Source organism: Rhinatrema bivittatum, chromosome 1 (genome assembly GCF_901001135.1).
Source record: "Rhinatrema bivittatum chromosome 1, aRhiBiv1.1, whole genome shotgun sequence".
Taxonomy (NCBI): Eukaryota; Metazoa; Chordata; class Amphibia; order Gymnophiona; family Rhinatrematidae; genus Rhinatrema; species Rhinatrema bivittatum.
In genome coordinates this window covers 731,753,278-731,769,449 of record NC_042615.1, presented here as the reverse complement: position 1 = coordinate 731,769,449, position 16,172 = coordinate 731,753,278, and the positions used below count along the sequence as shown (strand labels likewise).

Here is a 16,172-nt window from a genome sequence, read left to right as displayed (position 1 = left end):
GCGGTCAATCCGAATGCACACCCCTACTGGCTAGTAAGTGGAGCGAATCTCCAATTCCTTGTTTGCCGGAAGATAAGAGACAAGTGAAGTGCCTCTTTATCATCAGAGGTCATGCTGCAGGATCCAGGCGTTTGTGTCAGACAAGGTGAAGGCTCAGGTTGTGGACCCTCCCATTCTTCCCAATGAAGGTGTGCTGACCCACCTTTGGTAACATGAGATAGGGGACATCTCTCTCCCTCTTTTATCAGAGGGCATTCGAGATCACATTGGACCGGTGGGTGCTGGAGGTGATATGAAGAGGATATGTGCTGGAATTTTGCAGTATTCCTTGGGACGTGTTCATGGAGTACCCTTGCACTTCCCATAGAAGAAGCAGGCAGTGGAATTTATGCTTCAAAGGCTTCTCAGGCTGAGGGCTGTGGTTCCAGTGCCCATGTCTCAAGAAAGTATGGGGCGCTATTTCATTAATTTTGTTGTGTCCATGAAGAAGGACTCCTTTTGTCCCCTCCTGGATCTCAAGAGAGTCAACTGACATTTGAAGGTGACTTATTTTCACATGGAAACCTTACACTCTGTGATAATGGCGGCGTAGTCGGGGGAATTTCTGACCTCCCTGGATTTAGATGCTTACCTTCATATTCCCATCCAATTGGAGCACCAACTCTTTCTATGCTTTGTGGTGTTGGGGCTCCATTATCAGTTTTAAGCGCTGCCCTTTGGCCTAGCCACTACTTCTTGAGCATTTTCCAAGGTTATGCTAGCCATAACAGTGGGCTTGCAAAGAGAAGGGATCCTGGCGCACCAGTATTTGGACAACTGGCTGATTCAAGCCAAGTCTCAGAAAGAGAGCCTCCTGGTGACACAAGGTGAGCTCCTTATCGCAGGGGTTCAGTTGGGTGGTGAACCTGACCAAGAGCAATCTTCAGCCATCCCAGTCGTTGGAGTGTCTGGGGGTCCAAATTGACATGGGGTAGTTGTTTTCCTGCCGGAAGTTCTGATTCAGAAATTGATGTCTCAAGTGCGTCTGTTGGTGAACACCATGTGCCCGATGGTGTAGTCCTACTTACAGGTATTCAGCTTGATGGCGGCAACCCTAGAAGTGGTGCCATGGGTGAGGGCGCATATGCGTTCTTTTCAGTGCTCTATGCTGTTCCAATGGAACCCGCAGTCTCAGGACTATGTGGTTCAGCTCAACTTGCCAATGGAAATCTGCTCCTGCTTCCAGGGGTGGTTGCAGGAGGATTATCTGAGGAAGGGAGAGGGTGGGGGTGGAGGCAGGCTGGGACAACTTCCAATTTTACATTTAGAAATAGTTTTAGATGGTATGGGGGAAGATACTTGGCCTGGCAAGGCCCATTGTTGCATCATGGGTGGAGAGGCTATTATTTAGGCCTCTAGGTGCATAAGGTACATTTTTTTTAAACAGCCAAATAATTTTGCCAGCTATATTCTTTTGAAGAGGTGAATAAACATGTGGATAAAGGTGAACTGGTAGATTTGGCATTCGATAAAGTCCCACATGAGAGGCTTCTAGGAAAATTTAAAAAGTCATGGAATAGGAGGTGATGTCCTTTTGTGGATTGCAAGCTGGTTAAAAGACAGGAAATAGAGAGTAGGATTAAATGTTCTGTTTTCACAGTGGAAAAAAGTAAACAGTGGAGTGCCTCAAGGATCTGTACTTGGACCAGTGCTTTTTTATATATTTATAAATGATCTGGAAAGGGGTATGACAGGTGAGGTGATCAAATTTGTGGATCACACAAAATTATGCAGAGTAGTTAAATCTCAAGCAGATTGTGATAAATTGCAGGAGGACCTTGCAAAACTGGAAGATTGAGCTTCCAAGTGGCAGATTAAATTTAACTTGGACTAGTGCAAAGTGATGCATAGATGGAAAAATAATCCTTGCTGTAGTTACACAATGTTAGGTTCTATCTTAGGAGTTGCCACCCAGGAAAGATATCTAGGTGTCATAGTGAATAATACATTAAAATTGTCAGCTCAGTGTGCTGTGGCTGTCAAAAAAGGAAACAGAATGTTAGGATTTATTAGGAAGGCAATGGGAAATAAAACGATGGATGTCATAATGCCTGTGTATTGCTTTATGGTGAGACTGCACCTTGAATACAGTGTGCAATTCTGGTTGCCACATCTCAAAAAAAGATATAATTGTACTGGAGAAAATGCAGAGAAGGACAACCAAAATAAGGGGCATGAAATGGCTCCCCTTTGAGGAAAGGCTAAAGAAGTTAGGACTGTTCAGTTTGGAGAAGAGATGACTGAAGGGAGGGGGGGTTTGTGATAGAGATCTACAAAATCATGAAAGAACTTGAACAAGTTAATGTAAATTGCTTATTTACTCTCTCAGATAATAGAAGAACTAGGGGCGCTACATAAAATTAGCAAGCAGCTCATTTAAAACAAATCAAAGAAAATTCTTTTTCACTCAGTGCATAGTTAAGCTCTGGAATTAATTGCCAGAAGATGTGGTTATGGAAGTTAGTGTACCTGGGTTTAAAAAAGGTTTAGATAAGTTCCTGAAGGAAAAATCCATAAACTGCTATTAATTAATAAGCAATATTAGTTTCAGATCTATTTAATGTTTGGGTACTTGCCAGGTATTTGTACTTGGATTGGCCACTGTTGGAAACCGGATGCTGGGCTTGAGAGACCCTTGGGGTGACCCAGTATGGCATTTCTTATGTTATGTAATATTCAGAAGATAGCTGGATAGATATAAAGCTATCTGGCTAAAGATAGTTGGTTAACTTTAATCAGGGATATTCATTGGGATGTTTATCCTGCTGAATTATCCAGCTAAATTTAGTTGGATAAGTTAACCACTCTGTTTTTTTGAATATTTATTCTTTATTTTTTTAATATTGTCCTCATTGTTTTCTCGCCCTTGATTGTCACAGGTTTTTATGATTAGTCAGTCTTGATTTGTATGTAGTATATGCAGTCATTTTTTAATAATATTTAAACATATTTCTTGAATAAAAAGGACTTCTCTGACAACTAAGGGGCGGATTTTCAGAGCCCTGCTCGCCTAAATCCGCCCAAATCCGGGCAGATTTAGGCGAGCAGGGCCCTGCGCGCCGGTGAGCCTATTTTACATAGGCCTACCGGCGCGCGCAGAGCCCCGGGACTCGCGTAAGTCCCGGGGTTCTCCGAGGGGGGCGTGTCGGGGAGCAGGCCCGGTCGTCGTGGCGTTTTGGGGGCGTGTCGGCAGCGTTTTGGGGGCGGGTACGGAGGCGTGGCTATGGCCCGGGGCGGTCCGGGGGTGTGGCCGCGCCCTCCGTACCCGCCCCCAGGTCGCGTCCCGGCGCGCAAGAGGCCCGCTGGCGCGCGGGGATTTACGCCTCCCAGAGGGAGGCGTAAATCCCCCGACAAAGGTAAGGGGGGGCTTAGACAGGGCCGGGTGGGTGGGTTAGGTAGGGGAAGGGAGGGGAAGGTGAGGGGAGGGCAAAAGGAAGTTCCCTCTGAGGCCGCTCCGATTTCGGAGCGGCCTCGGAGGGAACGGGGGTAGGCTGTGCGGCTCAGCGCACGCCGGCTATACAAAATCAATAGCCTTGCGCGCGCCGATCCAGGTTTTTAGCAGATACGCGTGGCTCCGCGCGTATCTACTAAAATCCAGCTTACTTTTGCTTGCGCCTGATGCGCCAGCAAAAGTAGGCCAATTCGCGCTATTTGAAAATCTACCCCTAAGAGTTGTAGTCTCTTTTAGGGTCATTTATCAAAGTGCTATAAGGCATTTTTGCATGCGTTAAGGGCTTATCGCATGCGAAAAGTGCTGTTAATGCATGTGGTAGCACCATATTGTATGGTGTGATGCAAATCTGAAAAGGAGGAGGAGTTGGGTGGGAGTGGGCTGGGTTTACCATTTTGTGAAGCCCTATTATGTGGCTTTAATGCTGATTTTAGCTACACCTTTAAGGCTTGAGAGCATTTTGTGATGTATTCTCCAATGCCTGTTTTAGCATTCTTGAGGTGGGTGGGTGTGTGTGTGAGAGAGAAAGAGAGAGAGCCATAATGCCTTCACCCTAGATAGGTATTTATATCTCTATGAGAGGCCCACCTAATAACTCGAGGTGAGGTTTAGGTATTAGTGTAGGGTTTAGGGGCCACTTTAACATTCAAAGTGAGACGTACGAACAGAACAGTGCTCTCTTCTGAAGATTTGATGGCCCTCGGTGGGAGGAAACTCACTCAAAGATGATATTTGTGCAGTGTTCTCTCAACCTAGCTTGATGGACTGTGTACCTGGGTAACAGGTCTCACTTTGAATGTCAAAATGTCGAGTTACTAGGTGGGCCTCCCATAGAGATATAAATACCTATCTAGGGTAAGGGCTTCATGGCTAGGTGCTCTCTTTCTCTCTCTCTCTCTCACACACACACACAAAAGTTATTGCAATTTGTGGTAACTTAGCTCTTTGCATAGATATCAGTGTAAATTGTGATAAACTGCCTATTACCATAAAACATGGCCCTTTTTCAATTGCAGGTGATATTTCGAGCATTTTGATAAATCCAGGCCTTTGTTTCCTAGTGCTTTAGTGCAGATCCTTTATAAAATGTTGATATCAATAAAGATAGAGTTTACCTGTTGGGCAAATAGCCATGTTTTTAGTTGGTGGCAGAACTCCAAATAGTCATTATTTCCTTACATGTAGGGAGGATGTGTGTTATATAATTCTGGTTTTGCTCCAATGAAAATGCTGTATTTAGTATTTTTCAGTCAGAGAGTTTTAAAGGGTCGCGTGGCTGTTTTGATTTGAGCAAAGTTTTCTTTGTTTATGATGCTCTATCTTGTTGATCAGGTATGTGGAGCCTATGCTTTTCAGTGCCTTGAATGTGAGTGTTAGGATCTTAAATTTAATGCATAGGTAAATAGGAAGATTAGAATGGTGGAGGCATGATCTCTTTTTCTGCTATCCATGGTTGTTCTGGTGGCAGTTTGTTTATTGTCTTTTTAAGTAGTCCAACATAGATGGCACTGCAATAGCTAAATGTGTGAGTACTGTTGCTTACATGACCGTTTTGAAATCACCTGGTTGCAGAAAGGGGCAGAATGTTTTCTTTGTCATTGTCATTATTTGGTTCTGTGATGACGTCTAAACTTTTCTCTTCACATTGTGGATATAAAGTAACATCATCCAGGATACCTGGGAAGAAGGGGAGTGAGTATTATTATGTTGCATCATTTTGCTCATCTTTAGGATCTTCGTTTTGTCCCTAATTATCAGAAGTTGGTTGTTGGTCATCCACATTGTTATCTCCCTGAGGCATTTTTCCATCGATACTGTTTTCTTCCCAGGTATGTAATGTTGGCATGAAGATTTGAATGTTGTCAGTGTTGATGTACTAGTGTATACTGTAAGTCTGAGTCATCTTATAATAGCCATGAGGAGCATGAAGCATACATTGAATTAATAAGATAGGTGATAGCATTGACCCTTGGTATATGCCTCATTTCAGGGACCAAGGTTTTGTTATATTTGCATTACAGGTTATTTCTTGGTTTCTTTCAGTGAGAAAGGAATTGAAACAGATTTTTGTTTTTCTTGGCTTCCTATGTCTGTTAGCTTAATTAGTATAATGTGGAGGTTGACCTTGTTGAATATAGTTGAAAGGTCCAAGAGGATCAGGAAACAATTTAATGTAATCCATCAGTAGTCACCTGTTTTCTAATACAGATACAAGAACAATTTTTTCATTGTATCCTGCACAAAATCCTGATTGGGCAGATTACAGTTGGTCTCTTCAAGGTAGTCTCTTAATTGTTTAGTAACCATGGTCTCTAAGAGTTTGGCCAGCATAGTGGACTTTGATATTGGATAGTAGTTGGCACATTTCTAGGTATAATAAAATACTTTTTCAACATAGGCCTGACATGGGTTAATTTGAATGAATCTGGGTAGTGACCTTGTTGGAGGGAGACATTACATTTTATTTGTTTATTTCATAAACATCAAAGTGAAAAAAACAAACCAAAGACTTTAAAACAAACTGAACCACCACCTCCCTAGGGTTGCCATCCGGCTCCAGTTTTGCCTGACATGGTTGATCTGGTCCTGGATTTATCCCATTGCATGCAGGGACTTGTAGTTCCGATTTTTCTATTGCAGTTCCTAAGAAAAGTAAGATTACAAGTGTGGCGACCTGCTGGTCAGCCACTAAATGGCCCTATATCCCTGCCCATTAGGAATTATCAAATTAAGAAAGGACACCATTCTTGTACAGGACCTCCTCTTGAGGTTAGTTGTGATTGGTGGTCTCAGTTTACTTGGCGGGCTAGGTTAGGAGCACGAGTGGTCATTTTGAGATGGCGCTCAGAAAAGGAAGAACTGGTTTTGGATTTCCCTGCTGGGGAACTTAGGGCTGGATTTTCTAATGCCGCAAGGCATAGTGAATTCGGCAGAAACGGGGAGCAGGGGGGTGAAACGGGGGGGGGGGGGCCTGCGATAGCCGGCAGCAATCGTACCTCTGCAGTGCGATTGATGCCGGCGTCGCGCCAAATAACTACACCATAAAAGGTTTACTTATTCGGTGCGAAACTGGCAGCAAAAAAAAGTGTACCTTTTGCTGTCGGTGAAGTCTTTGTGGCGTCAGCCCCAGTGCCACCCCGACTCCTTTTCTGGGGCTGACACCACCCTGACTCCGCCCCGATCTTGGTATCACACGCGATAATGGACTTTTCGCATGCGAAACGTCCCTTATCGCGTGCGATCCACATAGAAAATGACCCCCTTAGTGTACTTGCGTTCAGAGGAGACTCCCCATCAGTGTACTCCCTGCCTGAGAAGATTAATCTCATTTTTGAAAGAGAGACTTTACTGAGATTTTTGGGATGTTTTGTGACTGGAGTGAATCCTTGAACCCTTATGGTGAAGGTTATTCCCTGGATCCAGAGGTCTTTTTGAATAGCTGGTTATTTTTGGTACATGCTAAATGGGCCTAGCATGCACAATGCTTTATTAGGTTTATTGCATAGACCCCATAGTGGGGACATGTATTCTATACAATCCTTTTATTCCTGGTCATGTCTCCAGCAAAACTGGCAATAATGAAAAACTGATGACTTTTTTTTTTGAGGTGGACAAATACAAAATAAATTGGGAGCACCAAATTTATTTCACATGGGACTTAAAACTTGATCCTGTATCTCTAATAGTGAAATTCTACTGCACTAATCCATTCTATCTCCTAATCTCCTTTTTGTGTATCCTGAGCCTCTAAACGTTTAAAGTTAATGAAGATTCATATGACTCAATTGTAAGGAATCTTGAAAACTATAGACCAGTGATTCCCAACCCAGGTCTGGGGACCCCCACAGCCAGTCAGATTTTCAGGATATCCACAAGGAATGTGCTTGAGAGACAATTTGCATGCACTGCAACCCTGGACAGGGTTGGGAACCACTGCTATAGACCCGCATATTGGTGGTCTTTTACGAGACCTCTGTTCAGCTGTGTTCTGTGCATCTTTTCCTTTTCCATAGCTTTTACCCATTTCTGTTAGGAAGTGGCATATGACATGGTGGCATAAGAAGGAAATGGATATGAGGTGAAGTAGATGGGGCTTCTCCTATTAGCCCAAGTAGTGGAATTGCTCTTTTAGCTCAGTGTAGAATACCTGGTTGCAGATTCAAATCTTGAGATCTCAAGTTGTGGAAAAATAGGCTGTGACACTGCAAAGTATACAGCAAGTGAACAACATAAGGCTTGCCATACTGGGTATTTTGTTCCATTAGTTTTAAATATGCTACTTACTAACTTCATGGAATGTCCCATAGTCTTTTTATATTTTGACAGAGTAAAAAAATATTTTCATTTACATGTTCAACTCCACTTTTAATTTTATAGACCTCAATCATATTTCCCTTCATCTTCACATAGTCATGAAAGGAAGTCAATTGGAGTTCTAACAATGAAAAGCCTATCATAGGACTTTATTTACTAAGCTGTTTTTCCAAAGACACAGAATAAGAAAAAAGCTTTAGTAAATCAGTCCCTGGGACCAGTGAGATATTTCAACTTACGGGCATTTTCTAATTTATTTTTGGATTTGACATGAAGAATGTTTTTTGTCAATTGTCAAGTTAGTGTTTTAACAGCTTGAACGTTTGTCTTTTCACAAGAATTATGTACAGCAAATTATAAAAATTAAGGTTTTTCAGCAATGTGGTATATGTATTTAAAAAACTTGTAAAAAATAAAATAAAAAATGGGAATTTTATCCACAGAATTTTTCCACATATGATGCCCTTTCACAAAATTCCTGTAGCTTTTAATGTCCTCTTTTTGGATGTACAGTTGATGCCTCTAAATAAAGTTTAAAAAAAAATTCCTGTAAAAGTTTGTATGTATGTATGTTGAAATACTAATTACAGTATTTGGACAATTATTTGATTTCTACAAGAAAAAGCTCTATTAGCAGGAATTTCAAAAGATACATACAATTTATTAAATATCGTAAAGGAATCATAAACACATAACAAGTAAATCTTATATAACAAGTAAATCTTATACTACAATATCAAAAAACAAATTAAACTATGGTACGTGCTACAAAAACCAGATCCAACGTTATCATATATAAAACATTAATTTAAAATTCCACACTAATGGAGTACCACATTTAACAATAAAAAAGACAAACATACACACAAGGGTAAAAAAAAAACAACACAACATTACCAACAAACCCAAAAATATCAAAAATAATTTTTGGGTTTGTTGGTAATCCAACAATATTTTGACCCTTACAATTTTTTGATCCCTGCATACATTTTATTGGTTCAAATATTTGATTTTACAGGTTGTTCAGGGTAAGGCCTATAGGCCTGAAAATTAATTGGAGGTGGGCAAGGTTGATGGCTGAAGGAGCTAGGGAACTGGCTCCCAAACCTGTCCTGGGGGACCTCCAGCCAGTCAGCTTTTCAGGACATCTGTGTGAGTGAAGGGTCAGGGCTGCCTCCGGGCCTGTGGGTGCATGATGGCCAATGCTGATTTTATTTCAAGTCTCTGCAGGTATTGCCACTGCACAGCATTTTAGCCTGAGGAGCCCAGAAGGGAGAAGAAAGAAAGAAGGGGGAGTGGGCCGCTGCTGGACAGAGGATAAAGGAGGGAGCAATGAAGAGACTGCTGCTGAGCATGGGGTTAGAGAGAGAGAGGAGGAGGAGGAGGCTGCTGCAGAAGGAATTGGTGGGGGGGGGGGGGGAGATGGGGGGGAGATAAAGATGTTGCTCCTGCTGCTGGAAGGGGATTAAGGAGAGGAGACTGATGATGGGCAGGGGGTTGGAAGAGAGAGAGGGGATGCTGCTGGGTAGAGGGAGAGGGCTGCTGCTGGGCAGGGGGTGAGAAGGAGGAAAGCTGTTAGGCAAGGGATGGGTGATAGAAAGGGGTAAAAGGTAGGTGGGAGAGAGAGGAAGGATGCTGCTGGATAGGTAGAAGGAGAGAAAGAGGAGGATGCAGGGCAAAGAATAGGTGGGGTGAAAGAATGTGTAGGGCAAGAAATAGGGGGAGAGAAAGAGGGAGATGCAAGGAAAGGGTTGGAGAGAGAGGGGGATGCAGGACAATGGGTAGTGGAAGAGAAAGATGGGGATGCTGGGCAAGAGGGGAGAGAGAGGGGAGTGAGATGTGGGTGCTTTGCTGGAGCTGCCACCATCAGAGGGACAACTGTGCCTTTGTTGCCAAAGCAGAAAGAGCTATGTCAGTGCAGCCACTGGGAAGTCAAAGGAAGGGGTATTAGTTCTGAAATTTGGCCCAGGTGCACAAAAATCTGGTCTGAGCACTGCTAGACTGGAAAAGGTACCGAAAGGTACAGCCTTTGAAGAGTCTATCAGTCCTCAGCTAGTAAGGGCTATTGAAAGGGACATTGATGGCTATGGTTTTATACTGATAGACTACTAAACTGATTCGTTAATTTAAGAACATAAGAAATCACCATGCTGGGTCAGACCAAGGGTCCATCAAGCCCAGCATCCTGTTTCCAACAGGTAACTTGTAAACTGGCCCTCGGGCATACATTGGCACATGTGCATCGGCCTGTGCCCAGGGATTCAGCTATTTTATATCTTAAGCGTGTATATGCTTGCAAATGTGCGTCAAATTTTAAGTGGCCATGTGCAGGGGCATGCAAATCCCACTTGTACCGCATAAGACGGTAAGTTTTAAACAGGCACACATGTTACGAGCGCGCACGGGCGTGGTCGTCTCGGGCGGGTGGTGAGCCCTTGGGCCACGGCAGGACCCCAGGAGGAGCCCAAGGTCACACCGTGGGAGGTGAGCTGAGCAGGCATGGTGAGCCAGGCAGGCAGGAACAGAAGCAGGGAGTCCGACCCTCAGCCGGACCTGCATGCCCATGGTAGCCAACACGGGGAAGTTGACTAATGAACGGTCCTCCGACTGTTCCCGGCCCTTTCGGACCTGCCGCAGGGAACGGCAATGGGCAGCAGGCCGGACAGAGGCGAGGGCAGACAGAGTCCTTAAACAGAAGACATCAGACGGGGCAGAAGCAGGCTGAAGCAAGACGGAGACATCAGGTCAAGGGCTGAAGCGAGACACAGGAAAGGCCCAGGCGAGCAGGAACTCCGATGCTGGGATACTCACATCCGAAGCCCCCTCGGCTGGCAGAAGCTCAAGAGCCCGTGGGACGAATCCCTCCTGTTGGCCACTCCAGGGCCCAACAGGACAGAAGGCTCAAGAACCAGGTCAAGGCAGAGACAGGTAGACATCCGGACAAGGGCTGAAGCAGACACTGAAGACAAGGCTGGACGGGAACATTGCACTGTCCATCAGGGCGCCCTACTCAGCCCGCCCGTGGGACTGAGTCACGGACCACCCTGTCCCAGACACGCCCTACTCAGCCCAGGAAGGCTGGTCACGGACCACGCTGAGAAGGAGGGTGCAGGGAAGACCCAGGCAAACAGGAACTCCGATGCTGGGATACTCACATCCGAAGCCCCCTCGGCTGGCAGAAACAGGAGCAGACATCAGGAAACACGTCAAGGCAGACATCAGGAAACATGGAGGACCTGGATCGGCAAGGTTACAGATGACTGTAATGCACAATCTGCAGGCCGAAGACAAGCAGGAGTCGGAGTCACAGACCGGAGTCAAGGCAGGCTGAAGACAAGCAGGAGTCGGAGTCACGGACCGGAGTCAAGGCAGGCTGAAGACAAGCAGGAGTCGGAGTCACGGACCGGAGTCAAGGCAGGCTGAAGACAAGCAGGAGTCGGAGTCACGGACCGGAGTCAAGGCAGGCTGAAGACAAGCAGGAGTCGGAGTCACGGACCGGAGTCAAGGCAGGCTGAAGACAAGCAGGAGTCGGAGTCACGGACCGGAGTCAAGGCAGGCTGAAGACAAGCAGGAGTCGGAGTCACGGACCGGAGTCAAGGCAGGCTGAAGACAAACAGGAGTCAGAGTCACAGACCGGAGTCAAGGCAGGCTGAAGACAAACAGGAGTCAGAGTCACGGACCGGAGTCAAGGCAGGCTGACGACAAGCAGGAGTCAGAGTCATGGAGGACCTGGATCGGGAGAGGCCACAGGCAACTGTGTAACCCAATCCAAAGGCCAAAGACAAGCAGGAGTCGGAGTCACAGACCAGAGTCAAGGCAGGCTGAAGACAAACAGGAGTCGGAGTCACAGACCAGAGTCAAGGCAGGCTGACGACAAACAGGAGTCAGAGTCATGGAGGACCTGGATCAGGCAAGGCCACAGGCAACTGTGTAACCCAATCCGAAGGCAAAGACACAGTGAACAGAAAGTCCTTAAATACTGGAGGTAGAAGGCAACTCCCTGGGAGGAGCTTGCCAGGACCGCCCACCGCTGGTCCTATAACTAGGGTAGAGAGCTGCGGGCCAGCCCCTAGGGAAGGGCGTCGCCCAACAGGAAGTCCAAACACTGAGGCTGCAAGCCACAGGCATGCCTCAGGAGCAGCTAGGCCTCTCAGGCCCTGGAGCAAGTCCTGGATGATGCGCAGGCGAGGCCCTGGCTTCAGAGCGGCCTCTGGAGGAAGGTAAGAGACCTCCTGCAGTGCAGCAGCAGGGGGGATCGCAACAGCACATGTGCATGCTTTCTTTAGCCCATACCCAGTGTCTTGGTCATTTTATAACATACACGCGTATATGCACTCATATTATAAAATAGAGAGACACATGTGCCGCTTCTACCACGTAAGTGGGGAATTTTAAAAGCCACGTGCACTGATGTCATTAGCCGTTTTCCCAGTTTATTCCCATTTTGCCCAGATAAGAGAGAGGACTTCCAAACCCCTTTACTTTAATAACCTCCCTTCTTCCCCTGTTAGCCCCCATCTTTAAAACCCCGCTGATTTTTTGTTTTACAACTTGCACATTCTCCACAGCAGAAGTAAAGTTATGCGACAGGGACCTTGGTATGCACCTATGTGCATAGGTATTTACCTGCAAATGTCAAGATGAAATCCAAGAACACCCATGCCCTGCTCAGCACACTCCCCTGCCCCTTTTTCGGAACTTTTCATTTGTGAGCGTAGCGGCAAGTACACACCTACATGGGCGGCTTTTACAATCCACTTGGCGTGCGCCAGCTCAACTTCTGTGCATATCTCCTGGTTTTGGCATGCGCCGGGCTTTTAAAATTCACCTTTAAATTGGGGATTTTAAAAGGGGCGCACACCCACACCATTGCCAGTTTACCAGTTCATCCACCAGTTCGCCCAGTTAACAACTAGGTCCTCCAAAACCCTTGATTTGACACTCTCTCCAGTTACCCCAGACCCTTTAAACCCCTCAGAAATGGCTCAATCCTTTTATTTTATAACTTACACGTCATCCATAGCAGAAGTAAAATCACGCAGCAGGGGACCTAGGCGTGTGCCAGGGTGCATGAGTATTTACACGCACATCTCTTGGCCAGGCCCTGAGATGCCCATGCCCTGCCCAGACCATGACAACAATCCGCCTCTTTTTGGAAACTTTTCAGATGTGCATGCAGCGGGTTTGTGCATGAATCTGGGCTTTTTGTAAAATATGGTCATCGCGCACTGGCCCAAATTCTTCGTTCATCCCCTAATTGATGCACGCGCTGGACATTCATGTAGGTAGGAAACAAGTCACCATAGTGTTGACTTTTTCCAAATTTGATTTCTATAAGAAATTGCTATGCTGGGTCAGACCAAGGGTCCATCAAGCCCAGCATCCTGTTTCCAACAGAGGCCAAACCAGGCCACAAGAGCCTGGCAATTACCTTTTCATTGAATCTGAATATTTACAGTATGTGAAATATATCAGTTCTATTTTCCATTTCAAAAGTTTAGAAGAGTAGGAAAAATATAATCTATGTATTTTACTTTATTTAGCAAGTCTGTGTGGCTGTAATCTCATTTTACAGCAGAGCGAATCCAGATTAATGTATAATTCAAGGAAAATATTTTAGCCCATAATCCAAAATGACTTTCTGGGATGTAAGCCAGTATTTGAATTATTTTCAATGTTTATAGCATCGTAATAGCAGTGTAATAGGCACTAACTTTTGGTTCTGTCAAGAATGTTCACTGTTCTTTCGCCAAGAAAAAGAAAGCTCTAAAACTGGAGGACACAGAATTTGTTTCCTCATTATTAATGTGTTCTCTTATTTACAGATTACACCTCTATCCCCAATGTTTCTGAAGTAAAGGAGAACATGACCCTAGGAACAACTTTAGTGATTAACCCAAAAGGTGGCTTTCTGGTAAGAAATATGGGTTAATACCTCACTACAGTAAGTGTGATAGGGAATTATAGGCCTTCTAGCCACAGATTATTTAATTGGCAATCTTTTGTATTTAATGTTTTAAAGGCATGCGGGCCTCTCTATGCTTACCGATGTGGGAGCTTGCACTACACTACTGGTATCTGTTCCAATGTGAGTTCCACGTTTGAAGTTGTGAACTCAATCGCACCATCTGTACAAGGTAAGCAACAGGCAAGCTTGCATGTGTTTGGAAAGCAGCATGTGTTGCAGCAGACTAATGTATATACACAGAGACATACCAAGAAGCTTGTACTATTTTTCTTCCTACCAGCATTACCAATTTAGGAATTTTTTTTCTTTTTCAGTACATATTCAAACTCCTTACTATTTTTGGAACTAAATTGAAAGAACGCATTCTTTAAAGAATGCTGTGTCCTTTTCAAGCATATTTTATGAACAGCATCATAATTAATTTAAAGAGAGGAAAGTCTTAAAAAAAAACATTTGGGGGGCAATGCAATTAATGTTAGTGCTCATGATAAGGGCCTTCAGCACATGCAAAAAAAATAGTGAGCTATACAAGAAGGCCTTACCATGCATGTTGAAGAGGTCCTAGAAGACATTAAAGAAAGTACTCGAATATTTGTGAGCCCATCTATGCATATGAAGAAATATCATATACAAATGTGGGGTGTGAAAGATTACACTAAATAGTGTGATGTGTTCACCCTCTGCAATATTCAGTGAAAATTCACTAATTGGGCTAGAATCTGCAGGTAAATTAATCTAAGCCTGCTGTTTACTGAAGACAAGCTAAATAGCAGGTTCATTCAAAAATGAGTATGCTGAGTTTTACTATATTTTTCTCTTGATTATTCCTGCTGGCTTCAAAAATCTATAGGGCTGGATAATCAGTTCTTATCTGCATTCATGCTAGGTAGAGAGACTCAGTCATCATCAGAGGAACAAATTTGGGAAACCAATTTTGATGGGCACATAACAATTAAATGCCTTCCAGGATCCTCAGCCAGGAGAACTACCAACCAGATAGTCAATGCAATCCGATATCAATGTTTCATCCATCTGGGGAGCAATGACCTTGCTAGAAATGGTATCTTTGAAGTACAAGGAGATTTCCAAAATTTATGGAAGAGGATTAGTCACATTGCAAAGACTATTGCCTTTTCTGAAGCATTACCTGTTCATAGAAAGGGAAAGGAAAAGTTATGCCATATAAATAATTTCAACTCCTGGCTCAAACCCTGGTGTAAGGAATTTGGTTTTGGATATTAGAGGCTGAAGCTGTGTATGGAGCAATAAAAGTTATTAGTAAGGATTGCCTATGTTTTCTGTAGCAGGAAAGAAGATGCTAAGTGAAAAATTCAGATCATACATTATCAGGCATTTAAACTAGAGAGCGGAGGTGACAGGAGGTGGCCAATGAAATTGGTATGTAACCCCCAAGCAATATAGGAAGTGGGAAGAGAAAGTAACAAAATGAATACATTCAAAAAACAGAAAAGGTAACTAGGAAGAGCAGCTGGAAAGCTATATCCACAAATGCTCAGTCTGACCAATAAAATCCCAGACCTGCAGACCTGATAATGGAGGCAAACTTGCTGTTGCTATTACGGAGACATGGTTCACTGAATCTCATGACTGGAAGGATAGAGAGGACAGAAAAGGAGAAGGAGTAACTTTTTAGGTAAAAAATAATATTAAAAAACTGATTGCAAAAGGACATGGGGTAGAGAAAAAGCATTATGGATTGACCTAAAAAAAAAGAAGATGGTCCTTCCTTTTTTACTGGTATGATCTACAGGCCTCTGACTCAGACAGAAGAACTGGATAGAGATCTGATTGAGGACATCCAAAAGGTTGTAAAGAAGGGAGACGTGTTGGAGATTTTAATCTCCAATCAATGTGGGCAGGTGAAAGAAAAATGTAGATAACCAACCTGGATGAAAATAGTTTTCACCAAATTTTTCTAAACAATAAACTATACCAAGCTGAATTTATTCAATGCTGTGATGGAGGAAAAGACCTCAGAATTAAAACAGGTCTGGTTCATTGAACTTCAAAGACATGCTTCATACTATTTAATCATTGGTCATAAAAACCTCCGACCACCAACCTTCTTGTACTTTATTTCTTCATAACATATTGTCTATTTTTTGTTTTTTTAATAATGTTTTTAAAGCATTGCTTATATAGACTTATCTTGAACTTGTTTAAACACTTTATCTATTCAGAATCCAGATGCCGCTGACGTTGGCCAAGCATTTCACCAACAAGGCTGCTTCAGAGCATCATTCTAAAAGAAACATTCTTTATTAAAACTTCTTGTTACTCATTGCACTATTCAAAGTTTTTAACCATTCTACTCACAATTAATCTTCATTCAACGTCGCTTTATTTGCGAAGCCAACCACTCTTACCACTGTTTTTGTT

At 43.8% G+C, this 16,172-nt stretch overlaps 1 protein-coding gene across 3 annotated transcripts in view; it reads left to right on the top strand.

Moving 5' to 3' along the window:
• ITGA1 (integrin subunit alpha 1) overlaps positions 1–16,172 on the top strand; it is a 462,364-nt gene that overhangs the window by 163,365 nt on the left and 282,827 nt on the right. For all 3 annotated transcript variants that reach the window (XM_029577630.1, XM_029577622.1, XM_029577640.1), the window contains 2 exons: positions 13,630–13,718; positions 13,827–13,941. In XM_029577630.1, the coding sequence (XP_029433490.1) occupies positions 13,630–13,718; positions 13,827–13,941 (204 nt within the window). The remainder of the gene's footprint in view (positions 1–13,629; positions 13,719–13,826; positions 13,942–16,172) is intronic.